Source organism: Mustelus asterias, chromosome 5 (assembly GCF_964213995.1).
Source record: "Mustelus asterias chromosome 5, sMusAst1.hap1.1, whole genome shotgun sequence".
In the NCBI taxonomy this organism is placed as follows: domain Eukaryota; kingdom Metazoa; phylum Chordata; class Chondrichthyes; order Carcharhiniformes; family Triakidae; genus Mustelus; species Mustelus asterias.
Window position 1 is genome coordinate 121,311,372 of NC_135805.1, and position 26,938 is coordinate 121,338,309.

Below are 26,938 nucleotides of genomic sequence, written 5' to 3' on the forward strand. Positions count from 1 at the left end.
AGCACTCACTCAGTCAAAGATTACGGGGAAAGGCAAGAGAATGGGGTTGAGAAACTTATCCGTCATGATGAAATGATGGAGCAAACTCGATGGGCCGAACGGCCTAATTCTGCTCCTATATCTTATGGTCTCAGTCCTGCTCATTATGGGGGTTGTAACTTTGCATCCATGGGCTTACATGTTTCAGTCATGAAGGTGACGCCCACTATCATTTCACCTAGCAATTATGTAAGATTTAATCAGGGACCATAGAAACCAAGGGGCGAGAGTCACAGTGATTTATTGAAGAGCGACAACTCAAAATACAATGCAGCTTCAGAATAGACAGAGTAGAAATATGACGGGTGAGAAGGTTGATCAGTCCTGGATGAGGGAGAACAGTTTGTAACCTGCAGGTTGCCAAGTTGGCTGAGGTTTTAAGCTAAAGCTGGCATGAATTCACCTCAAGGATGAGTTAACAAAGGGTTAAAGCCAAAGCTGACCTGGATTCACTCAGAGGGTCCTTGCTTCTTCATCTGCCTGAATTTCCCCTTAGCGACAGCTCTTTTATGTGCCTTACGTTACCTGATGCCAGTTGCTACCTCAGCCGGTATTTTACAACCTCGCTGGGGCGAGGCTCGTAAAATCCCGCCCATTCTGGGAGCCGCGCCCACCCTGTTTCCGGGGTGGACGTGGCGGTAAAATTCCAGCCTGAGGTCGTGTCAATCATTTGTTCAATTATTTTTATCCGTTCCATTGTCAATAGAGAAATACTAAAGGTAAACCTCTCCTATCTTAGTCTCTCGCTCCATGAGATCATTCCTTTGCTTATTTCTTGAATGGACATATTTCTACCTTCGTTCAGACAATTTGTTTAGATATGCTGATCATGAGGCCTAACTATGAGCACACAAGGGCCTGTTTCTACATTATGTCCTTGTCTCATCCATTGGAGATAATAGCCCTGATTTTAAAAAAATACCTTATCCATCATGACTGCTCTATTCTATGTCAGCTCTGACAGACTGCTGCGGAATATTTCTGTAATTAGAAAGCTATTTCTAAAATACTATTTTTTTCCTCTAATCCACCCCTCAGCTATTATTTCTCACAATTCATCACATTTTTGAGACAAGGAGGGTATCACACAGAAGCTTTGTGAAAACTCCAACTTCGTTTTTAGGTAGTAAAGCAAATGGGATGCTGATTGTTTGTGTTGCCTCTTTGTTTTCCTTCAGATTGTATGGATTGTGGTATTACCAATTGCACACACACGTAGAAAACAGTGGTTGATGCTGCCTGAATTATTTCATTTTATTGCTTTTGAGATAATGTACTGTGATTTCACTGCACGTGTCCCTACGTATGTGGATAATCAAGCCATATCATAAACTAGGGTTCATTATATGTACTAAATATGTATTGCTGTTACTGCTTACTCTTTGCTGAAACCCACTTATGATGCAGTCTTTTAACTTCCTTTTTCCATGTGTAACATAAAACTAAAATTGGATATATACATGAAGAGGAAAAAATTGCATTGCTGTGGGGAGAGAACAGAAGAGTGGAGCTAATTGTATAGTTCTTTACAATGGACCTATGCTGTAGAATTCCATGAACTGTTGTCACTGGGTCAAATTTTACTTCAAGGAAGGCAAACAAATAATAAATATTTAAAAATTTCTGATACTTTTTAAATTTAGGAGTGCATTTTATTTATGTCATGGGTGAGTCCCATTAAAACATTCATATGGAGGTGTCATTTTTATTTTCAAGGAGGAACTTGATGTGTTTCGTGCTCAATGGATGTCTGAGCTGAACCCAAATGGAAGCTCCAATGGATCAGACATGGAGCCTGGTAAAGTCTCTGGCAAGAAACCGCTTTTCAAATCTTCAGGCATCAAAGGGAAACAGGAGCTTGCTCGTGAAGAAAAGGTAATTTTGTAATCTGCTGGTGATGCTTTATGAAAGGTATTATGCCTAATTACTTTGAGTCTGGAAACTGTAACCACTGAGAACACATGAAAAATCAAGGATGAGAAAGGATGATGTAATCATGCCTCTTGTGCATTGTGGCATTTAATTACATTATGAACTATGTGTTTTTATCTGTGGGAGAAATGGACAGGGCTGAATGGCAGCAATTTGATCAAAGTCTTTAGGAAGGAAAGCAAGCTCAGCAATTGGGTGGGAAAATAAGGTTGGCATTTTAAGGAGGTTATGATGAAGGACATTTTGAATGAACCAGTATCTGAATAAAGGAAATCATGAATAATGTTGTTAGAGCTATTAATAATATGTTGGTGTGCATATTTGTTAGATAGGTAATCAAGTGCTTAGGAGTTAGCTGTGTTTTGGGGGCTCAATGTTGATGGGGTCAAGTTACCAGAAAGGGAATTTGAAAGAAATGAGCCTGCAGGAATCAGGGGGGAATGGGAAGCAAAACTATATGAGGCAGAAGTGGGAGGAAATGATGGCAGAGGCATCTGCATAACTTATTTCAATGTTAGAGAGGAAAACATCCTGAGCTCTATACATTTAATGTTGCAGGCAATCAACAGAAGTGGCAGACAATATTTTAAATGGATCACTTCTCAAATATCATAAAATATATTTTTCATTCTGTTCTCATACTTGGAGCGAGCACCAGCATTAATGATGAACTGCTTCAACAGTAGCCATGTCCAAATATCTGTTGCTTGAGAACCAGGAAATGAATTAGATAATAAAGGAAATTTGGGTTGCCATGTGGCTTCACATTGCAGACAAACCTCACCGCTGAGTCACAGCTGCAATTTCTTGCCAAGTAACATTGTACTGCTTTTAAACCTTCCTCATGAGTGACAAGTATATATTTAATTTACAGGCCAAAGAATTGTTCCTGAAAGCCGTTGAGCAAGAACAGAATGGCGCAGTTTATGAAGGTGATGTATATGTGTATCAGCTGTGTTTTAAGTCAATGAAGAGGTCAGCACATTTTGTGTTCCTCAATTTATGAAAGGGCAGAAAAGTTCAGGTTGCTGCACAGATTTCAAAGAATGTTTGCAACTATTTTTAGAAGATATTTTGTTCTTTACCTGTGTTGGGAACTGGGAGAAAGATAAGGCTTTTGCATGTTCATACAATCAAAAATCAATATTTCACCTTTTAAGACCTAAATTTGAATCCAGCCAAAGCTCTTCTGTTTGTCATTGTAATATTGCTTTCCTATGTGAAATGAGCTTGGGCAGTCTCAATTCAGTTCCTAGAGGATATGGGAACAGAAAAACTTTACTGACTGAAGTGTGTAAAATGTAACTTGAAATAGAAGTATGCCATTTGGCCCCTTGAGACAGTTTCATCATTCAGTTAGAATAGATCTCCAACTTAATTCCTTCTACCCACCTTTGATCTGTAACCCTTAAAAGCCTTCCCTAAAAAATATTTATTGGTGTTAGTTTTGGAATTTTACATTATTCCAGTCTCATCAATGTTTGGGGGGAGAGTTCCAGATTTCCCTACCCTTTGTGCAAGTGCTTCTTAACATCGCCCCTGAAGAGCCTATCTTTAATTGTGATGTCATGTCCTGCACTCCCCTCCTCATAGAAAATAGTTTTGTTCTCTTTACCCCATCAATTCCTTCAATATGAACATAAGAAATGGAAGCAGGTGTCAACCATATGGGACCAATTGCCTATTTAGCCATTCAATATCATTATGGCTTATCATCTGCATCAGCTTTTTCACACGAGTGGCTTGGTTCTGGAATTCACTGCCCTGAAGTGTGGTGGAGGCGGGTTTAATCGAGGCATTCAAGAGTGCATTTGATGAATATTTCAATAGAAGCTATATTCAGGGGGTAGGGCAATGACACTATGTCATAATGCTCGTTTGGAGAGCAGCTGCAGACATGATGGGCCAAATGGCCTAATTTTGCAATATTACAATTTTGTGAACTCCATTTTCACACCTCTTGAGAGATCAAAACTCTTTACACCTCAGCCTTGAATATGCTTAGTAGTGGTGTATCCGTAACACTTTGGGATAGGTAATTCCAAAGACTCCAACCCGCTGAATGATGAAATTTCTCTTTATCTCAATCCACAGTTATTCACCCCTTATCGTGTTCTGGAGTCCCCAACCAGGGGAAACAGCCTCTCAGTGTCGGTCCTATGAAGCCCCTTCAAAATCTTGTATCTTTAAATGAGATCATCTCTCATTCTTCTAAACTCTAGACAGTATTGGTCCACTATACCATACTTCACTTCTCATAACCACTCTTTCAACCCAGGTACCAACGTAATGAAACTTCCACATAGTACCTCCAAGGCAAATATATCCTTTCTTAAATATGGCGGCAAATCTTTGCACAGTATTCCAGGCATGGTCTTACCAAGGCACTGTACAACTGAATCAGGGCTTCCTTATTCTTTTACTCCAGTTCCCTTGTAGTAAAGGCCAATGTGTCGTTTTGTTGAGTCTGCCTTAACATCGACATTTAAAAGTTTTTAAGTTCCATGAACTTCGGTGATTTCTGTACTTAAATAACTTCATAGATACTCCTGTTAATTGTATTTTAATTGTGTTTCATAGTACACAAGTAGTGAGCATTAACTGGAAATTCATTTGTATCCCATAAATAGCAAAGACTTGGTTGGGTAACTCATATACATTTTAATACACATTGTTTAAAGATCGGTGCCAGATGCATCCAACTGGCTTTCTGAAATATTAACAGCTCCCTTATCTACCATACTAACGTGTCCTGCCCTTTACATTTCTATTCTGGTTCTCTCTGTAATAAAAACCGAAAATGCTGTAAATATTTGGCAGGTCTGACAGCATGCATCGAGAGAGAAGTGCTTAACTTTTCAGGTCAATGGCCTTTTGTCGAAGCTGATTCTTGCTGATCAGTTCATGTTTATCCCAAATGTTTAATTGCTCTGTCCCTACTAATAGACTTTAGTAACCTTCCCACAACGGATATTAGACTAATAGATTTATAGTTTCCCAGTTTATCTCTCTTACCCTTCTTACATAGTGGAGTAACATTGACAGTTTTCTTACACTTCATTCCCAAATTCCACTGTGAAGATCAGTAAAAGTAAGTTATAACTAGTCTGTCATTTCCTGATTTTTCAATAACAATTGTTGACAATGGTGCAACAGCAGGTTAACTGACAACGTTGTTACAATGCATAAAGTTGAGCCAGTGGAATTTTACTTTAGTAGTACGTGGCATTAACGATCTGAAAGATACCTAAAATGAAAACATGATCCATTTTGTATTGGTAACAACCCTTGTCTTCACCACCACAAAGATTAAGCAATTGTTTTTAAGCAACAAGCAGAAGGAGACTGTTTAACCGCTTGAGCCTGTTTCACCGTAGTTGGTGACAGGATGTCATCTCTGTTTACCCACTTTTGCTCCATGTTCATTGTACCTTAAACAAAATTTATTGCCACTGGTCCTGTGGTTCTACTTGAGCACCAGGTAATGTCAATTTACAACTATTTAAGTTCAACACGTGAAGAGTATGTGCTTTGATAAATATAATTTATCAGGATAATTATTGTTTACACATTAATAGATAACTTAAACAGCATGAATTATCTAACCAAATTAGTGCAGCTTCACAATGGTGTCAGCAACCCTAGTTATTATTTGAAATGTACATGACTACAACCACATAGTTTTTAAACTTTTTGGTTATTTTTATCTCCCAAACATTTTAATATCATGAACTTGTATGTAATTAAATACGCTACCCATTTGAAACAAAAACATCGTGATGAAAGACTTTAGGTGTCTTGTCCACCAGGGTGAGTTAGTTCTGTACAATCTTTAGTTAGTGCTTCCAAAATTATTCTTTTGTTTACATAAAAAGGGGATTTTAGCATGCTGGCTTTATTTTCCAAATGACTCACTATTCCCTGTTCTCTCCTGGGATCAGTTAGAGCTGTATCAGTGCAGTAGCGGAACAAGGGCCGAGGTTGTTGACTTCTTATTACAATGTTTTTCCTCAAGGTAGCTCAGCACTTTTATCCAGTCCTGTCCCCAATGTACTTCTGTTTATTTGACTGTAATACATGACACTTCACAGATGTTGTCTCAGATCTGGAATTCTCTTTCAGACATTAAAACATGTGTGCCTTCGGCATATCTAACCATGTGACATATCATAATTTTTTATTTTCAAAATAATCCAACTCCCCATCCGCCCTGCTTATCCATTTTTCATATGGTTTTCTGGATAGATTTTGATGTGTTTTTCAACTGCTGAAATTGGTGCAGTCCAGTCCAATGTAATTCTTATTGCTGTGTCCCTACATACAGTCCCCTCAGGAATCCCTCAAACTTCAGCTTGATTGTTCAGTGACTTAGATGGTGATCAGAAGTAAGAATTGTTACTGGTTGCTACCCCTCCCTTCAAATGATGAGACATGTGCTGCCCTGCTGATGTGAGAAGTTCAGTTATCTAAGGAAGAAAAGTGATCTGAGACTTTTTATCATCCCCAACTCAGTACTGCTCTACATGATGCATTGATCCACTGATTCAATGGAGCCCTCTCTGCTCGATATGCTCCTGTTTACATTTACTTAAAATATATCATGAGTGAAAATATAGCAGATGAAACATAACTGAGGATGTGTTAAGTTAATTATTTACTTTTTTAGAATGTTTTGTTCAATTTTCTCTCTACCTCCTGAAGGTACATTCATTCTAGAGTATATTGCCACAGGTGCAGTGAGTATAGGAAATTATTTGTCCAACATGGGGAGGAAATGAGATTCCCTCTTCACCTGTCATGTGCATAAGTGATTTTTACAGATACCTTGTTTTTAAAATTTCAAATCGGTGCTCTTCGTTTCTCCATGTTACATTCTCTTCTGCTCTACTCTGCTCCCACTCTCAAGTATTTAAACAAAGAGAGACACATGCAATTATTGGTTATTGTAGTAGTAAATAACTGCTAGGGATTGACAATACAGACTTTCTGTAGCTTTACAAAAAACAAATACTGCAAATGTTGGAAATACAAAATAAAAACAGCGAATGTTGGAATACTCAGCAGACTAGGCAGCATCTGTGGAGAGAGAAACAGTTGACATTTTGGTTCAGTGACTCTTTTGTCAGTTCTGATGAAAGATCATGTAGCTGAAACGTTAACCCAGTAATCTCTTGACAGATGCAGCCTAGTATGCTGAGAATTTCCAGCATTTTCTGTCTTTATTCCCTCCTCAGGTTTTTTCAGTCCTAAAACAAAACCACAAGAAAGGCAGTGTTGGTTTCATTTAGCCAGAATTCTCTCTTGCTGTATATTTTTTCCAGTTTTATCTGATGCTGCCTCTGTGCCTTGGAATATTTTTCCCAACTAGTACCATTAAATAGTAAAATACATTTTCACTCGTTTTGCAATTGCAACATTTTGTAAGTTGCTTTTTTTTGTATGAAATATTAAGAAGTAAAACCTGTATTTATATAGTGCTTTTTACGACTGGGACATCCCAAAGCAATTGGTAGACAAAAAAGTCTAATTTGTCACTTATTTGAGAAAGTCAGTTTCTCGATTATTGTTGTGTTAATTTGCAACCTTGGTTAAAATTTGTCTGATGAGGAGAAATTAAGAATTTAGTACTAATCTTAAAGAATGGGATGAAGATGCATAATGTATGCAATTGCCATTTTCCTGAATATTGAAGTTAAAAATAATCCCTGAGCGTAATTTGATTTTTTTTCTTTAAACTTAGAAGTTCTTAGTCTGTATCTCTGCAATAGGATGCATCTTCACTTCATATCATTTTCTACTATCTGTCACTAAGAAGAATGTGAGATGTGATTTTTCTTTTTAAAAAAAAACTTATTTGTGTGAAGATGCATTAAGCATTCCTTTAATACTTTTTCAGGCTGGGAAGCATCTAATAACTATTGAGGGAAAAATCAATATAATTGTTTTAATTGTATTGCAGTCAGTCAGGGGTCTTTGATTCTAAAGTACTTAGTCAATATATTGCATCTCATTTGAAGTTTTCAGTATTGATTTTTGTGAGAAACTTCAGATGATACAGTTGCATTTATAGCTAGGTTTTTATATATCTTAGAAATGCCATGAAATGCTGCCCTTACAACAACCTACTATTGAAGTGTGGTGATTGTTGTTAAGCAGGCAAATCTGATAGCTATTTGTGCATATCATTGGAGACTCAACCTAGATTATGTGCGTCAAATGTAGGAGTAGTACTGGAACTATAATCAAAAATGGTACCAGTTCAATCAAAGTGGTACCTGCACCATGTCTCAAATTACATCAAATGTGATGGCCATTTAAAATAGTGACTGGGATAAGCATTTCAAGATTCATAAGATCTTAACATTCTCCATTGTAGATTCCATGTGGAAGTCTATTCTACCCATTGATCACTGTGAAGAAGTATTTCGTGATATTATTTTTAACGTTACCTTTCATTAGTTTGAATCTGGTGTGCTGTTTTCCTACTGGAGTTTAATTTAAAGTATTATTTTGGTTGGATTTCTTTGATACAATTTTGTATATCTCAAAGGACACATCTTGGATGCCTGCTTTCTCCATTCCTTACTCCTAACACATTCCCCTTACATAAAGCATTAACCTCAGGATTCTTTGCACCATCTCCGGTACGTAGAGATGTTTCTGATTTCTCAGTGATTAGTGGGTTCAGTATCATAGAATCCCTACAGTACAGAAGGAGGACACTCAGCCCATCGAGTATGCACCGACAACAATCCCCATAACCCCACGTATTTACCCTGCTATTCACCCTGAAACTAAGGGTCAATTTAGCATGGCCAATAAACTTAACCCACACATCTTTGGAACGGGGGAAGAAACCAGAGCACCTGGAGGAAACTCACGCAGACATGGGGAGAATGTGCAAACTCCACACAGACAGTCACCCGAGGCCAGAATTGAGCCCAGGTTCCTGGCAGTATGAGGCAGCAGTGTGAACCACTGTGCCGCCATGTCGCAGCAGTACTCAAACAGCAGTTTGATGAATTTCTTTCTTTTTAACTTTTAATCTAGTGTTTTAGTTATATAGTTTAACATCTAGTTGACATTGTTGACTGCTGCTGTGCTTTGTTTAGTCATGTTTAATGTTGAGTTCACTAAGATTCCCGGCTCTCTTTCAGTTTCAACCTCGGGTATTTCAGCAATATCCATGGAATATACCTATCAATCATTCTTCCTTCCTTTCTGCATTAAGCTTCATTTAACAATGCCCTGTCCACAACACCATGTTGCCCAAACCTTTCAGTAATTTTCAAGCTGCCTTTTCAGATTTCACTACCCCGTCCACTTTGATGTTATCTAAAAAGTTAGCCACTTGAATTTCTAAACCTAGATCACATATGTAAATTAGAAACAGTATTAAGCACTAGGACTGAGCCATGAAGTGTACAGCTCACTCCACCCCTCTCCCTCTACCATAGCTGCTCTGACAAGTACCTATTGTTTTCTACTCTGTAGCTAATTCCTCAGTCATCTTCAGAATTTACCCTAAACCTTTGAGCTTAATGAACATAGAATTTTGTCAAAATCCTTTTGGAAGTCCAGGAATAGCATGTCATGGTACACTTTCCGTAGTACACTTGGTGTCAGTTTCTCAAGAAACCCATGCAGTTCGTCAGATATTGCCAACTGGTTCTGGGTCCACGTTAGTACCAGTACACCAAAGATGTCCAAAGATGTGTGGGTTAAGTTGATCGGCCACGCTAAATTGACCCTTAGGGGATTTTCACAATAACTTCATTGCAGTGTGAATGTAACTTGTGACTAATAAATAAACTTAATAAACTTTAAGGAACATTGTTTCCACCAATGTTTTCACAGAAAATATCACTTTTCAAATTTTGAGAACATTTTGATTTTTTTTTAACCTGTTGCCTTTTTAAAAAATATTTAATTGTTGCTTTTCAAAATGGCTATGCTTTTGATACAGCAAACACTATGGAGCATACGCTTCACACCAGTTTGTACAGGATCATATACATATCACAGGGCTGCTGTGATCTCTTATCATATACATGTGATATGTACATATCACAGTGCTGCTGTGATCTCTTATATACATGTGATATATACATATCACAGTGCTGCTGTGATCTCTTATCATATACATGTGATAAGAGATCACAGCAGCACAACTAAAACAACTTTACAAAACAATTTCAAATAGTCATTTTAAAAGCAAAGGTAATTTTCTTGTCCACCACAAAACTGACTTTACACGCATGAAATTGATGTAGTAACACGTTACATTTGTTTTAAGTCAGCAATCAAGAAAACTGTTCAATATTGAGAGAAAAGAAGTTAATTCTGCAGCGACCCTAATATTTTCTGATCCAATGAGTGCATCAGATATTGTGGATGGCTGTGTATGTATAATGCAGTGTAAAAAATATCTCTTACTTGGAAAATAATACTTAAATGATGAAATTTTGTGGCAGTTGCCTTATTTTGTTTAAATTGTACAAGAGTAATTTTTAGCTGCTCATACAACCATATAACTTTTATTTTTGTTTAAACTGTATACATCCTTTGCTATATTCCCATAATAACTGGTGTCTTTCAGTATTGGGAAAGGGGTAGAATTTGTCATTCAGATTTCTTCTGATTCTGTTAACTGTGATATTTGCTGCAAAGAAGCACATTATGACTGGTTTTACATTGTATGCTGTGTTTCTGATCTAGATACTAATGATATCCTTCTTGATTTCAGCCATCAAATACTATCGGAGGGCCATGCAACTTGTACCTGACATTGAATTCAGGATCACCTATGTCCATTCTCCGGAAAGTGATGGAAATGGCAAAGCTTAGTACGTGAAAAATTACTGCTCAAACTCAATTCTTCTGATTCAGAATGGAAAAATAGAGATTCTTTTCTTTATTAGCTAAGCTTGACTACTTAGACATGTGATAAAAGAATTTGGTTGAAATAAATGCATGTAACATTTGCTTTATGGGATAAATGTACTGTGCATTGAATTCATTATTGAATGAAAGATTACCAGGTGTTCAAAAAAGGTGAGGGAAAAATAAAGCCAGTGAATAATTTAGTACTGCAAGAAGTTAGTATGCACTTGCTTTTCATGAGACTAATGGTGCTTTAAAGGCCCTACAATCTAAATTCTCTGGCAGTATTTATTTTACAATTACTATATCAACTTGCATACAGCCAACACTTGCATGAAAACAGTTCAAGTTGAATACTATCAATACCTCTGTCATGACATGGAGGTTGAAGTTAGGGTGGTTTGCATGCAACTCTCCGTGACACGGCAACATTTTATAAATTATTGAACTGTGCAGTATTTCTGTATACCATTTATTAACCCGCGATGGGGAAGTTCACCATTCACTCAACTACTTTTTTTTGTTTCTTTATAAAAGATACTACAGTAAACTAAATGGATGTGTGACCGATTTTTGTTAATTAAGGAACTTTGACCAACTTCTGCTGAGAGGTTCCTTGACATTAAGTTAGGATGCACTGTAAGTGGCGTAAGTGGGAGCAGCAAGTTTCAAAGGGTCATAAACTGGTTAAGTGAGCAAAACTGTAAAAGCTAGTGTTCAAATGGGGAAGTGTGAATTAATCCATATCGGACCCAAGAATGATGAATGGCTGGAGCTTAAAAACTGGAGGAAAAGAATTGTGTTTGTAGATTTACAGGTCACTAAAAGTTGATGCACAGGTGGATTATGTATTCAGAAAGTCTAGTGGAATGTTGGCCTTTATCTCAAGTGTTGAAATACAAAAGGGTGGAAGCTAAGATTCAAGAGAAATGCAGGAACTGGCACTAACCCTTGCATATGGCTTTCTTGGACTTCACAAAGGCCTTTCACGCCGTGAACCGAGGGATTATGGAGTGTCCTTTGTTTTTGGTTCACCACTATCCTCCACCTGCTCCACGATATCATGCAAATCTTTTTTAATTTTTTATTCCATTCTTAAAGTTACAAAGCCAATGTTCAGAATGGATCAGGCAAACTCAAATCCATTCCTTGCAGGCTCCAAAAAACAAATTCAAAATCCAATTGAATCCAATTCATGGTCCCCACAAGATCCAAACTGACAAGATAAGGCATTGCACCCGATCTTGGACTTGTTCTGACAATTGATCTTAGCCAAAAGGCCAAGAAGCGATAACATGCAAACCATGATCCTGACCAGTGGGTCCATACAGTAAGAAGTTTAACAACACCAGGTTAAAGTCCAACAGGTTTATTTGGTAGCAAAAGCCACAAGCTTTCGGAGCCTTAAGCCCCTTCTTCAGGTGAGTGGGAATTCTGTTCACAAACAGGGCATATAAAGACACAAACTCAATTTACAGAATAATGGTTGGAATGCAAATACTTACAACTAATCAAGTCTTTAAGATACAAACAATGTGAGTGGAGAGAGCATTAAGACAGGTTGAAGAGATGTGTATTGTCTCCAGACAGGACAGCCAGCGAGACTCTGCAGGTCCAGGCAAGCTGTGGGGATTACAGATAGTGTGACATGAATCCAATACCCCGGTTGAGGCCGTCCTCATGTGTGCGGAACTTGGCTATCAGTTTCTGCTCAGCGACTCTGCGCCGTCGTGTGTCATGAAGGCCGCCTTGGAGAACGCTTACCCGAATATCAAAGGCCGAATGCCCGTGACCGCTGAAGTGCTCCCCAACAGGAAGAGAACCGTCTTGCCTGGTGATTGTCGAGCGGTGTTCATTCATCCGTTGTCGCAGCATCTGCATGGTTTCCCCAATGTACCATGCCACGGGGCATCCTTTCCTGCAGCGTATCAGGTAGACAACGTTGGCCGAGTTGCAAAAGTATGTACCGTGTACCAGGTGGATGGTGTTCTCACGTGAGATGATGGCATCTGTGTCGATGATCCGGCACGTCTTGCAGAGGTTGCTGTGGCAGGGTTGTGTGGTGTCTTGGTCACTGTTCTCCTGAAGGCTGTGTAGTTTGCTGAGTAGGAAGTTTAACAACACCAGGTTAAAGTCCAACAGGTTTATTTGGTAGCAAAAGCCACACAAGCTTTCGGAGCTCTTAGCCCCTTCTTCAGGTGAGTGGGAATTCTGTTCACAAACAGAGCTTATAAAGACACAGACTCAATTCTCTTCCTGTTGGGGAGCACTTCAGCGGTCACGGGCATTCGGCCTCTGATATTCGGGTAAGCGTTCTCCAAGGCGGCCTTCGCGACACACGACAGCGCAGAGTCGCTGAGCAGAAACTGATAGCCAAGTTCCGCACACACGAGGACGGCCTCAACCGGGATATTGGGTTCATGTCACACTATTTGTAACTCCCACAGTTGCGTGGACCTGCAGAGTTTCACTGGCTGTCTTGTCTGGAGACAATACACATCTTTTTAGCCTGTCTTGATGCTCTCTCCACTCACATTGTTTCGTTTCTTAAAGACTTGATTAGTTGTAAGTATTTGCATTCCAACCATTATTCATGTAAATTGAGTCTGTGTCTTTATAAGCTCTGTTTGTGAACAGAATTCCCACTCACCTGAAGAAGGGGCTAAGAGCTCCGAAAGCTTGTGTGGCTTTTGCTACCAAATAAACCTGTTGGACTTTAACCTGGTGTTGTTAAACTTCTTACTGTGTTTACCCCAGTCCAACGCCGGCATCTCCACATCATAGTTTGCTGAGGACAATGGTCTGTTTGAGGTTGTGCGGTTGTTTGAAGGCAAGAAGTGGGGGTGTGGGGATGGCCTTGGCGAGATGTTCGTCTTCATCAGTGACATGTTGAAGGCTCTGGGGGAGATGCCGTAGCTTCTCCACTCCGGGGAAGTACTGGACGACGAAGGGTACTCTGTCCACCGTGTCCCGTGTTTGTCTTCTGAGGAGGTCGGTGCGGTTTTTCGCTGTGGCACGTCGGAACTGTCGATCGATGAGTCGAGCGCCACATCCTGTTCTTATGAGGGCATCTTTCAGCGTCTGGAGGTGTCTGTTACAATCCTCCTCATCCGAGCAGATCCTGTGTATACGGAGGGCTTGTCCGTAGGGGATGGCTTCTTTAACGTGTTTCGGGTGGAAGCTGGAGAAGTGGAGCATCGTGAGGTTATCCGTGGGCTTGCGGTATAGTGAGGTGCTGAGGTGACCGTCCTTAATGGAGATGCGTGTGTCCAAGAATGCAACCGATTCCGGAGAGTAGTCCATGGTGAGTCTGATGGTGGGATGGAACTTGTTGATGTCATCATATAGTTGTTTCAGTGATTGCTCACCATGAGTCCAAAGGAAGAAAATGTCATCGATGTATCTAGTGTATAGCATCGGTTGAAGGTCCTGAGCGGTGAAGTCTTGTTTGAATCTGCGCATGAAGATGTTGGCATATTGAGGTGCGAATTTGGTCCCCATGGCTGTTCTGTGTGTCTGGATGAAGAAATGGCTGTTGAAGGTGAAGACATTGTGGTCCAGGATGAAGCGGATTAAATGTAAAATTGCATCTGGAAATTGGCAGTTGTCGGCGCTGAGCACTGAGGATGTTGCAGCAATGCCATCATCGTGGGGGATGCTGATGTAGAGTGCCGAGACATCCATTGTTACGAGGAACACTCATGGTTCAACTGCTCCATGTGTGCCGAGTTTCTGTAGGAAGTCCGTAGTGTCGCGACAAAAGCTGGGGGTTCTTTGTACAATAGGTTTCAGGATGCCCTCGACATAGCCGGAGAGGTTCTCGCACAGGGTCCCATTGCCCGATACGATGGGACAGCCAAGTGTGTTTGCCTTGTGTATCTTCGGGAGACAGTAGAAATCTCCAACACGGGGAGTACGTGGGATGAGAGCACGGAGGGTGCTCTGAAGGTCCGGATCAAAAGTCTTGATCAGAGTGTTGAGTTGACAGGTGTGTTTTTTGGTCGGATCTGCGGGTAACTATCTGTAGTGTTCCTTGTTGTTTAGTTGTCGGTACACTTCTTTGCAGTAATCTGTTCTGTTCAGTATGACGATGGCCCCTCCTTTGTCTGCTGGTTTGATGACAATGTTGCGGTTGGTCTTGAGAGCGCGGATGGTGTTGCGTTGTGCTTGGGTGATGTTCGGGGCTGTCTTGTGAGTGCGGCTGATGAATTTGCTGTTGACGCACCTCCTGATGGCTTGGGCATACATGTCAAGTCGAGGGCAGCGGCCTTCCAGAGGAGTCCAATTCGACTCTTTTCTCTTCGGATGCACTGTGGATCTCTCTGTTGGCTGTTCCGGTTCATTGGCTGTCTCATTGTGTTCGCTGTTGGCCTCTTGGGGCTTGTGGAAGAACTCCCGCAGCCTCATTCGCCTGATGAATTCCTCTGTGTCTGCTGCGAGACTGATGGGGTCTATTTTGGTGGTGGGGCAAAAATTAAGCCCTCGGCTGAGAACTTCGATTTCATCTGGTTGAAGTGTGTAGTCCGACAAGTTGACAATGGACTTCCCTGCAGTGGTACTGTTTTCTACTGTGGTACCGGGGGAGGCTTGGTTGCTGCTGGTGGTGATGCCGAGTTTCTCAAGTTTCCTGTTCTTGGTGTGCATGTAGATGGTGTAGTTCCTTTGTCTCGTCTGCTTGGCAGAGTTCACCAGGCAAGACTGTTCTCTTCCTGTTGGGGAGCACTTCAGCGGTCACGGGCATTCGGCCTCTGATCTTCGGGTAAGTGTTCTCCAAGGCGGCCTTCACGACACATGACGGCGCAGAGTCGCTGAGCAGAAACTGATAGCCAAGTTCCACACACATGAGGACGGCCTCAACCGGGATATTGGATTCATGTCACACTATCTGTAATCCCCACAGCTTGCCTGGACCTGCAGAGTCTCGCTGGCTGTCCTGTCTGGAGACAATACACATCTCTTCAACCTATCTTAATGCTCTCTCCACTCACATTGTTTGTATCTTAAAGACTTGATTAGGTGTAAGTATTCGCATTCCAACCATTATTCTGTAAATTGAGTTTGTGTCTTTATATGCCCTGTTTGTGAACAGAATTCCCACTCACCTGAAGAAGGGGCTTAAGGCTCCGAAAGCTTGTAGCTTTTGCTACCAAATAAACCTGTTGGACTTTAACCTGGTGTTGTTAAACTTCTTACTGTGTTTATCCCAGTCCAACGCCGGCATCTCCTCATCATGACTACCAGTGGGTCCATTGCAGACCCAATTCACACTTGGATGGGATCTATCAAAGCTATCTCATTACATCATTCTTCTTGCTGCAATGCTCTGTCTCACCAACAGCAAGTTCCTTGCTGGAGTGGAGCTAAACTACAGAACAAACAGGAATGTGTCAACAAGGGAAGATGTCTGCAAGAAGGTTCAACACTGCCTTCAGTGTGCCAGTGAAGCCTTTGATTGCCTGAGGAACAGACCAGGACCTTAAGGCACAGGCTCATGGTCTACAAAGCAGTCATAGTACCCGCTCTTCTATACAGCTCTGTGACATGGAATATAGTAAGAAGTTTAACAACACCAGGTTAAAGTCCAACAGGTTTATTTGGTAGCAAAAGCCACACAAGCTTTCGAGGCTCTGAGCCCCTTCTTCAGGTGAGTGGGAATTCTGTTCACAAACAGAACTTATAAGACACAGACTCAATTTACATGAATAATGGTTGGAATGCGAATACTTACAACTAATCCAGTCTTTAAGAAACAAAACAATGGGAGTGGAGAGAGCATCAAGACAGGCTAAAAAGATGTGTATTGTCTCCAGACAAGACAGCCAGTGAAACTCTGCAGGTCCACGCAACTGTGGGAGTTACAAATAGTGTGACATAAATTCTGATTCTAGGATCGCATGATAAAGACTCAGGAGGAAAAAAGCAGAAATATTTATGTGAAATAGTGTGACATAAACCCAATATCCCGGTTGAGGCCGTCCTTGTGTGTGCGGAACCTGGCTATCAGTTTCTGCTCCGCGACTCTGCGCTGTCGTGTGTCGCGAAGGCCGCCTTGGAGAACGCTTACCCGAATATCAGAGGCCGAATGCCCGTGACCGCTGAAGTGCTCCCCAACAGGAAGAGAACAGTCTTGCCTGGTGATTGTCGAGCGGTGTTCATTCATCCGTTGTCGCAGCATCTGCATAGTTTCCCCAATGTACCATGCCTCGGGACATCCTTGAGCGGTGTTCATTCATCCACTCCCATTGTTTTGTTTCTTAAAGACTGGATTAGTTGTAAGTATTCGCATTCCAACCATTATTCATGTAAATTGAGTCTGTGTCTTATAAGTTCTGTTTGTGAACAGAATTCCCACTCACCTGAAGAAGGGGCTCAGAGCCTCGAAAGCTTGTGTGGCTTTTGCTACCAAATAAACCTGTTGGACTTTAACCTGGTGTTGTTAAACTTCTTACTGTGTTTACCCCAGTCCAACGCCGGCATCTCCACATCATGACATGGAATATGTACATCAGACACCTCAAAACCCTGGAGAAGTACCACCAACGCTGCCTCTGCTAGATCCTGCAAATCTGTGGGCAGGATAGGTGCATCAAGGTCAATGTTCTCACTGAGGCCAATATCCCCAGCATCAAAGCATGGACCATGCTTGATCAACTCTGCTGGACGGGATACATTGGCCACATGCTTGACATGAGACTCTTGAAACAACCGCTCTAATCAGAATTTCAACATAGCTAGTGGGCCCCAGGAGGGCAGAGGAACGCCCTCAAAGCTTCCTTGAAAAAGTGCAACATCCTCACCAACATCTGGAAATGCCTGGCCCAAGACCACTCAAAGTGGAGGAAAAGCATGCAGGAAGGAGCGTAGCATCTCGAATTTCATCACTGAGAGCAAGCTAAAGCCAAGCGTCACCAACGAAAGGAATGTGTGACAGCGCAGGCACCCTCCCCACCAGCTCCTCCAACCACCTCCTGTCCCACTTAGGACAGAAGCTGTAAATCACGCATTGGACTCTTCAGTCACCTGCAAACTCATTTTTAGTAGAAGCAAGTCTTTTCCGCTTCGGAGGGACTGTCAAAAAGAGAGAGAGAACTAAGATCATAGAGGAGACAATCTGTTCTTTAACAAGCTAACGACTCTTCCAACTGCCCCTATGTTTTTCAGGTTATGATCCTGAGAATGGCTTCTAATTGCTAATAGTTGTTAATCAGTCTCCTTGGTTCCTATAGAAACATGTTTCCGCGCTGACCTCTACTGATCTTTTCCTCTGACCTCAATAATATTTTTATAATTTTTGAAAATATATATTCTTTCTTTAATCTTCATTGTTCTAATAAAACCTTATCCTGTGACAATAATCTCTCGTTCATGTTATTTGCTAGTAAACCTTCTCAGTTCCCTCCCAATCTTTCTAAAAGGGGTGCTCAAGAACTACCAAAGCCTTGTACAGAATCAATATTTATTCCTTGCTTTTATACTCATTGTCACTGTAGAAATTCCAGAATTCCATGTGTCCTATTTAATGGCTTTTTCAGCTTGCACTTCCACCAATCTCTCCTTTCATCTACTCTATTAGGAGTCTGAACACTTAGAATATACATCCTATCACTTTCATTTTGTCATAGCATGTTACTTCATATTTCTCCGTGTCAAAAGGGCATTTCTCTGCATAGAACTGCCTCCGTTTATATGTTCGATTAACTAGCTTTCATACTGTAACTTCACTGAGTACAAATCTCTTGAAGTTGGCTGAACCTTTTTCTGTTTCCCACTATCTCATGATCAACAATGCGCTCCAAATATGGTAGTGAGTCTCTAATTATTAATTTCTCAAAGTTGTTTCAAAGAATCCACTCTTGTGCAGAGGTAGGCCATTCGCCCATCGAGTCTGCACCAACTCTCTGAAGAGCATCTTACTGAGGCCAACCCAGCCCCAGCGCTGTAATCCCGCACATTTATCATGGCTAATCCACCTAATTGTCACATCTTTAGACTATGGGAGGAAACCATAACACCCGGAGGAAAACCCACGCAGACACGGGGAGAGTGTGCCAACTCCACACAGCCAGCCAAGGCCAGAATTGAACCTGGGTCCCTGGCACTGAGGCAGCCAGTGCTAACCACTGTGTTAACATGCTGCCCAATTTAATTCCACCACTGTGTTTGAGTAGCACCATTAATAACAACTTCTCTTTTCATAACTATGATTACACCATTCATTAATAAGGTTGCATCTATATCCTTTATTCCTTCACTTGTGTCTCATGAAAATTCTGTCATTTGCAATATTTTGAAACCTGGTTGCAACCTAGGCTGCGATTCTCCCATCCGCGCCCGCCACTTTTCTGGCAGGTCCGGCTGGGAGATGCGCGTCTGCAGTCTTGAACAGGGATTGGCGCATGCACGGGGAACGCATGCCCATCTCCCAGAGCCGGCGAGCAGTCGCCAGCCAGACCACGCTGGAAACCGGCGTGAAAGCAGGTAAGTAATTTAAATCTGTTCTTAATCTATTTTAAATATGTAGATTTGTTAATTATCAGGACCTTTTAGGTTCCGATCAAATCTCCCACCCTGCCAGAAGTACTTCATTCCGGCGGGGTTCAGACTAGCTCCCTCCGTTCGGGGACCTAGCGGGAGACCCTGCCAGAATGAAGAGGGTTCAATCGAGGCCCCTCCAGGGTCGGGCGGCACGGCGTGGTGCCCCCTGGGCATGGGCACCCTGGCAGTGCCAGCCTGTGGCCCCTGGCACTCCCCAAAGGACAAAGTGCCCATGCCCAGGGGGCACCTTGGCACTGCCCACCAGGCATTGGGTAGTGCCAAGGGGGCGAGGCCTATTGTCGGCGGGGCCTAGGTGCAATTGGTGGGGGTGGGGGGTCCTACTGCCACTCAGCATTGGGATCAGTCTGGGATGGAGGGAGGGCAGCGAGTGGGGTGGGCTGGGGAGGGGGAGGAGGGGTCAGCAGGGATCTGACCCCGGGGGGTGGTCTGCTGGAGTGAGGGGAGTGGGGGGATCGCCACGGGGTGGTGGTGGGCTGGACATCAGGGCGCTCCGGGTGCGGGGGGGGGGGGTTGGTGTCGGCAGTGGTGTCGGGGGTGGTGTCAGGGCTGGCCCAGGAATTGCTGTGGGGCTGCGCTCGGGCTGTTGGGAGGGGCAGCACTGCAGGGGTCCCGGGCGATCGCTGGCAAGCAAACGGGAGTTTAACAGTTTGGGGCCACTGCACATGCACAGAGCTCCCGAACTGTCAAACTGCGAATAGGCCCTGCTCCCCTGTGTTTTTAATGAGATTCACGATGGGGACCTCTTCAGTGCACAGAGTGCGGAGATTCAGGTGAGAAACTGAACTGTGACAATCTAGAACAATTTTCCCATCAATTCAACACTTTTGGGAGAATCACCCTCCTAGTTTCTATCAAGGCTACAACAGTTCTATTCCAGTCAGTGTCTCCAGTTCTTAACTTTAATTCTAATACTTTGTACCTTTGCAAATAAGCACTGCAACTCTGAATGATTTGTCCTTCTCAGTGCCTCTCTTCCATTTTTTTTCATTTTTATTCACTTGGTATGTAATTTCTCTATTTACCCAATAATGCATCTTTCCATATTGCTTACCTGAGCCCTACCATTGCTTTGACCCTGTAGAGTAGTTGACTGTAATCCTTCTCTGACTTGTTCTAAGATTGGCCTTTTTACTTTTCTGGTTTAATCCTCCCTTACTACTCTATTTACCCTGTCCGTGAGGACATTTGTACTGGTTACATTAAAGAGAGAACCATCCTGTCTATAAAGCTGCTCCTGACTCTGGATTTGTGCAAATGACCTAGAAACTGGAAACCCTCCCTTCTGCACCACCTGTGAAGTGTTAATTCTTTTAATCTAACTGACCTTACATATGGCAGCAGAGTAACCTTAAGATCACAATCCTTGAGGTTCTGCTAACCACCGTGCTGTCCATTGTGGATTTAACTCCACTTTCCTGATGGAGGAGCTCTACGATGTAAAGTAATAAATACAGGACCAAGGAACCAGGAGAGCATATATGCCAAACAAGCTATAGTGTGTGCTGATCAGGAAAGAAAGGAGTTACATATCGGCACTAATATAAATTTGTATTGGTAGAATTGAATTTGTAACAAAAACAAGACTGAAAAGAGATATTAACAAGAATAAATCAGGAAATTGAAAGCGAGAATCTGGAAGTAACCTTTTCACCAAATGATTGATGAATGTAAAAAAAGAAAGTAGGTAAATCTCTGAAGAATTGTTGGATCTATTGTTGAATTGTTGGTCTTTTTAAGGCCCTAAATTTTTTTAAAAGCACATTACAAAATGTCTAAAGATTAAGTCAGAGTACTTTAATTTCCAGTGTGGTGTGTACTAGCTATTTAAGGACATCCTAACAACAGTGTGGCCTGGGGAATCGGAACCCCTTAATTTAGCGAATAGGAGACACAATATAACCTCTTGAAGGCAAGTTCGCAAAGCTACTCAGAGCACACAAAATGAATCCAGTTTTTGGACACTGTCAGTTTTTCAGTAGCTGGATTTGTGGTACTTTGAGGTACAGTGGTGACCTCTCCCAGGAAAATAAAATTGCTGCACATGGCAGTCACTGATAGATTCAGTCTGCTGATTCTTATGCTCCCTCTGTCAACATTCCTAAGTTTTCTCATTTAAAAAACCTTACTTTCATAATAGTAAAGAACACACTGTCATTGATGAAAGCAAACAACTCCTAATGTGCTTTTGAGATATAGGTTTGATGTTAATAATGTTAGCCAGCATTTTTATTCTATCACAAGATAAAATATAAAAAAAACAAAGATAGAGGTCTGATGAAATTTTAAAAAACTCGAGCAATAACACGGGCTGTTTACAGGCTCTTATCTTTAGAGATCTTTTTGCAATTGTTGGCAAATCACTGCTTTTGAAATGTTCTTGATGCCACCGCTACTGCCTGTTTTGCTTGGTCTTAGAAAGTAGCTCTTTTGTCTTGCTATCATAGTTCCTACTAAGGACTAATGTAAAAAGTTAACCAATCAGTGCCTTTTGGGTTACTGAAGAACTGGCTGTTTGCTTTTGGCACTGTTTGGTCTTGTCTCTTATCATGATCTGTGTTGAATTGATGCCTAGCTTCTAAGCTGATTGCTCCTGAGAAAGGCTTTTATGACCTCAACGTCTGCAACGTCTTTTATGATCTCAATATATCTGAAAGTGCTTTACGGCCACTGAAGTACTTTTGAAGTGTAGCCACTGTCGGAAATGCAGCCGCAATGTACATGCAGCAAGCTCCCCCAAGTAGCAATGTGATAATGAACAGAAAATTTGTCTATATCATGTGGGCGGCACGGTAGCAGTGGGCGACACGGTAGCACAGTGGTTAGCACTGCTGCTTCACAGCTCCAGGGTCTCAGGTTCGATTCCCGGCTCGGGTCACTGTCTGTGTGGAGTTTGCACATTCTCCTCGTGTCTGCGTGGGTTTCCTCCGGGTGCTCCGGTTTCCTCCCACAGTCCAAAGATGTGCGAGTTTAGGTTGATTGGCCAGGTTAAAAATTGCCCCCTTAGAGTCCAGAGATGCGTAGGTTAGAGGGATTAGCAGGTAAAATATGTGGGGGTAGGGCCTGGGTGGGATTGTGGTCGGTGCAGACTCGATGGGCCGAATGGCCTCCTTCTGCACTGTAGGATTTCTATGATTTCTATGATCTATGATGCCAATTGAGGGATAGATATTGGGCAGGACTCCAGAAATAAAACCCTGGATGTTGCTATAGTATTGTTTGCATTCACCTGAGGAGGAAGACAGTTTAACATTTCATCCTAAAGATGATACCCGGACTACTCTTGAGGGTCATATTTGATTTTTGCACTCCTATCCTGGAATGAGGCTTCAACCCACAGTCCTCTGACGCAGGTGCTGTCAGCTGAGCTGTGGAGCTGACACATATTCAGTTGCTCATTTGTCCATTTGATATGCCGTACAAACTGATGTGTATTTGTAAGCTTTTCGGTGTGCCCTTTCTATTTTATATTACAAGCTGAATTATCTCAACATCGAATAGTATTGCACCCATGGGTGATGCTGTGGTTTCTCACCTTATGCCACCATCATGATGTTATGTGCCTTGTCAATCAACTGAAACATGTTGACAACTGCAGTAACTGATGTTGGCCAACAGGTGGTGCTGTAGCAGTACATTTTGTGCAGAAAGATATCTAGCTTCCCTTGCAAGTCCTATTTCCCTCTTCAACCTCTCCATCTTCTTTCCCCTCTTCATAACCTTTATTTCACCCCCTGCCCTCCACCCAGCTGCCTCTCCCCAACACCCCCAGCTTCTCATTTCCTCCTATTCACAGTGACTTCATTGCAGTGTTAATGTAAGCCTACTTGTGACTAATAAATAAATGTTAAACTTTAACTTTGAACAGCCTACACTGGCCTTGCCTCTTACTCCAACACCCCCACCAGTCTCTCTTCCCTTTATCCCTTGTCCACTGATTTGTCTTTCTGTAACGTTCTTTGACCTGCAAGCTATAGCGCTCACCTACATACCAAGCCACAGGAGGTTGACTAGTTAAATAGTAAACTCCACGTACACGGTGAACCTGATAAGATTGTGTTGCTGGGACAAGATTAAATTATGATCTAAAGTCTTCTGTGATCTTATCAGCACTTTCCTCTTGTTGTGCATAGGATGTTGTAGGATGAAACAACACTTTGAAATTTCTGATGCTTCAAAAAGGTTGTGATATTATCTTGGGTAATTTGTGTCTGATTTCAACTGTAAATACATGTTAGATATAAACACAATATCATTCAGTCCTATCCATTCTAATTTAGCAGACATTGATATATTTATACCTGCTTTATGGGTGCATCCTCTTTGGTTTTGTATTTCCTTGTACAATTGCGTAGTGTGTTTGTTGTATAATATTTTAAGGAGAGTTGATCTATGGGGAACTGCTTCTAATTATCAATTTTGGAGCACACCAACCCTTAGATATTGGAGTGAGTAGAGCTGATCATTTCCGAGAAAGATTACAGTTCAGTTTTTTTTCTTTTCCATTCTTTCAGTATTTGATGCGCCTTACGGATATTTGCTGGAAATCTTTGAAAAAACACCCGCAGAAAGGAAAGAGTTCATAAACATGGGAGGTCAGCCAGGAGTACATCGGAATAGTCAAGTCCATGGATAGCAAAAGCATGGATGAGGGTTTTGGCAGCAGATAAGCTGAGACAGGAGCAGAGTCAGGCGATGTTACAGAGGTGGACACAGACATTCTCAGTGATCGGAAGCTCATCTTGGGGTCAAATATGAGATGAAGGTTATGAACAGCCTGGTTCAAGCTCAGGCTGTTGGTAAGACGAAGGATGGAGTCAGTGGCTAGGGCTAGTGAATGGAGTTTACAGCAGGGAACAAGTGGCTTTGTACTTTGCAATATTTAGTTAGAGGAAATTTCTCATCCCAGATGTGCTGGCGAGCAGGGGAAGTGAGAGACAGCTAAGCGGAAGTCCTCAGTCTTATTGAGGTCCATGAGCTCCTTTCGCTTGTTGCTGGAGTTGGAGGAGAGGGGTTTATGAAAGCAGTTTGCAGTAGAGAAAGTTGTCTTTACATTGCCGAATGATCCTGGAATAGTGCACAGTTTTTGCAGACCCTGTAATCCTTTATGTGTTCTAACCAAATCTGTCATTGAATGGCTAAACCAGTTATCTGTCATATATGTTCAAGCCTGCATCCCTTGTACTTTAGGAAACAGAGATGAGGGTTATACCAAAAGGATACCAGCCTGGATGAGAGAGAATAATGGCTTTAATGTGAACTAGAGCATCAAAGGGGGAGGTGAGGGTGTGGTTGAGCTGGTTGGTAGCTGCTGAAATGTTGTAGTGAGAGTCTTTAGATTTGAAATGCAATTGTTAGCAAATTGCTGGAGGGCCCTTTCATGAGGCAGACATGGACAGAGAGAGATTGGGAGGGAAATGTTGGATGTGGCTGGAGAACAATGCAAGAAATTGCTCTGAAATAGATTTGTTTATGATTGTAACAATGAGACTCGCAAGGCCAGATGAGATGGCAAAACCAGCAGGGTGACTGTGAACTTATATTGGAGAGTTTTTATACAGGAATAGATCAAGGAAATGTTGGAGGGTAGTGAGTTCAGAAGAGAGGATACATTGAGTTAAATTGGAAGTTGGAATAACCAACGAAGATGAGAAATCGCTTGATGCTGAGGCTGAATGAGAAAAACAATCACAATATTTTTCCTAAAAATTTTGTATGGTATTTTGTAGTTGGTAGAGAACAAGGATTTTAAATAGGTGGCGAGTGGGGTGGAGAAAAGTTAGATGCTCAATGTGGGAGAAAGTGCCAGAGGGTGGGGAGTGCGCAAACCAAGGTGTGATTTGGCGATGAGAACAATACTGCCACTGCATCAATCTGGGTGGGACATGTGGTGGAAGATATAGCCAGGTGGGGAGGTTTCATTTCGGAAGAAAGGTGCCATCATCCTTCAGTCAAGTTTCCATTAAAGCAATCACGTCAATGCAGTTGGCCTAACTAAGCTTATGAATGGCAAGAATCTTGTTCACAAGTGAATGAACATTTAGGAGGAAGATGACAGACTTCAGCAGATTTAAACTCCATGTGCCGTAGTTTTTCCCATGTCCCTTTGTGAGGTGAGAGTGACAGTCCTTAACATCAAGGCCGAATTTGACCGAGTGTGGCATCAAGGAGCTCTAGCGGAACTGGAATGGGTACCAGGGGACAAACTCTGCTGGTTGGAGTCATACATGGTACATGGGAAGATGGTTGTGGAGGGTCAGTCACCTCAGCTCCAGGACATCTCTGTAGGAGTCCCTCAGGGTAGTGTCCTAGGCCCAACCATCAGCTGCTTCATCAATGACCTTCCCTCCATCATAAGGTCAGAAGTGGGGATGTTCGCCGATGATTGCACAATGTTCAGTACCATTCGCGACTCCTCAGATACTGAAGCATTACATGTTCAAATGCAGCAAGATGTGGACATATCCAGGCTTGGGCTGACAAGTGGCAAGTAACATTCGCGCCACACAAAGGCAATGACCATCACCAATAAGAGACACTCTAACCACCGTCCTTTGTCATTCAGTGATGTAACCATCACTGAATACCCCCACTGTTAGCATCCTTGGGGTTACCATTGACCAGAAACTCAACTGAACCTGCCACATTAACACAGTGGCTAAAGAGCAGGTCAGAGGCTAGGAATACTGCAGTGAGTAACTCACCTCCTGACTCCCCAAAGCCTATCCACCATCTGCAAGCTACAAGTCAGGAGTGTGATGGAGTGCTTCCCACTTGCCTGGATGATTGCAGCTCCAACAACACTCAAGAAGCTTGTCACTGTCCAGGACAAAGCAGCCGCTTGATTGGTACCACATCTACAAACATTCAATCCCTCCACCACCGATGCTCAATAGCAGCAGTGTGTACAAGATGCACTGCAGCAATTCACCAAAGATCCTTAGACAGCACCTTCCAAACCCACGACCACTTCCATCTTGAAGGACAAGGGCAGCAGATAAATGGGAACACCACCACTGCAAGTTCCCCTCCAAGCCACTCACCATCCTGACTTGGAAATATATTCCTTCGCAGTCGCTGGGTCAAAATCCTGGAATTCCCTCCCTAATGGCGTTGTGGGCCAACCCACAGAACACGGACTGCAATGATTCAAGAAGGCAGCTCACCACCACCTTCTCAAGGGCAAGTAGGGATGGGCAATAAATGCTGGCCAGCCAGTGACACCCATGTGCCACGAATGAATAAAAAAAAACATTCTTTTCTAATCCTCTCAATCTACTTTTCCTCCCAATTTGGTGTCATCTTCAAACTTGGAAATGCAACACTCTCTTCCTTCATCCAAGCCTCTGATAAATATGGTGGTATGTTGAGACCCCAGTACAAATTACCAACCCATATCACCAGATGGACATTTTGAACCCCATAAAACAATCCTGAATGCTTTGAAACATAAACATATTTTACCATTAAAAGTTTAGGCAAACCTAATATTCTCTCTTTTAATCCTGTTCCACTATAATACACTTTTACT

At 42.1% G+C, this 26,938-nt stretch overlaps 1 protein-coding gene across 1 annotated transcript in view; it reads left to right on the forward strand.

Annotated features, from left to right (window-relative positions):
* Nucleotides 1-26,938, forward strand: part of fbxo9 (F-box protein 9) — a 115,514-nt gene that overhangs the window by 37,986 nt on the left and 50,590 nt on the right. Inside the window, exons 3-5 of the mRNA XM_078213259.1 lie at nt 1,756-1,914; nt 2,846-2,903; nt 10,718-10,817. Of these exons, the coding sequence (XP_078069385.1) occupies nt 1,756-1,914; nt 2,846-2,903; nt 10,718-10,817 (317 nt within the window). The remainder of the gene's footprint in view (nt 1-1,755; nt 1,915-2,845; nt 2,904-10,717; nt 10,818-26,938) is intronic.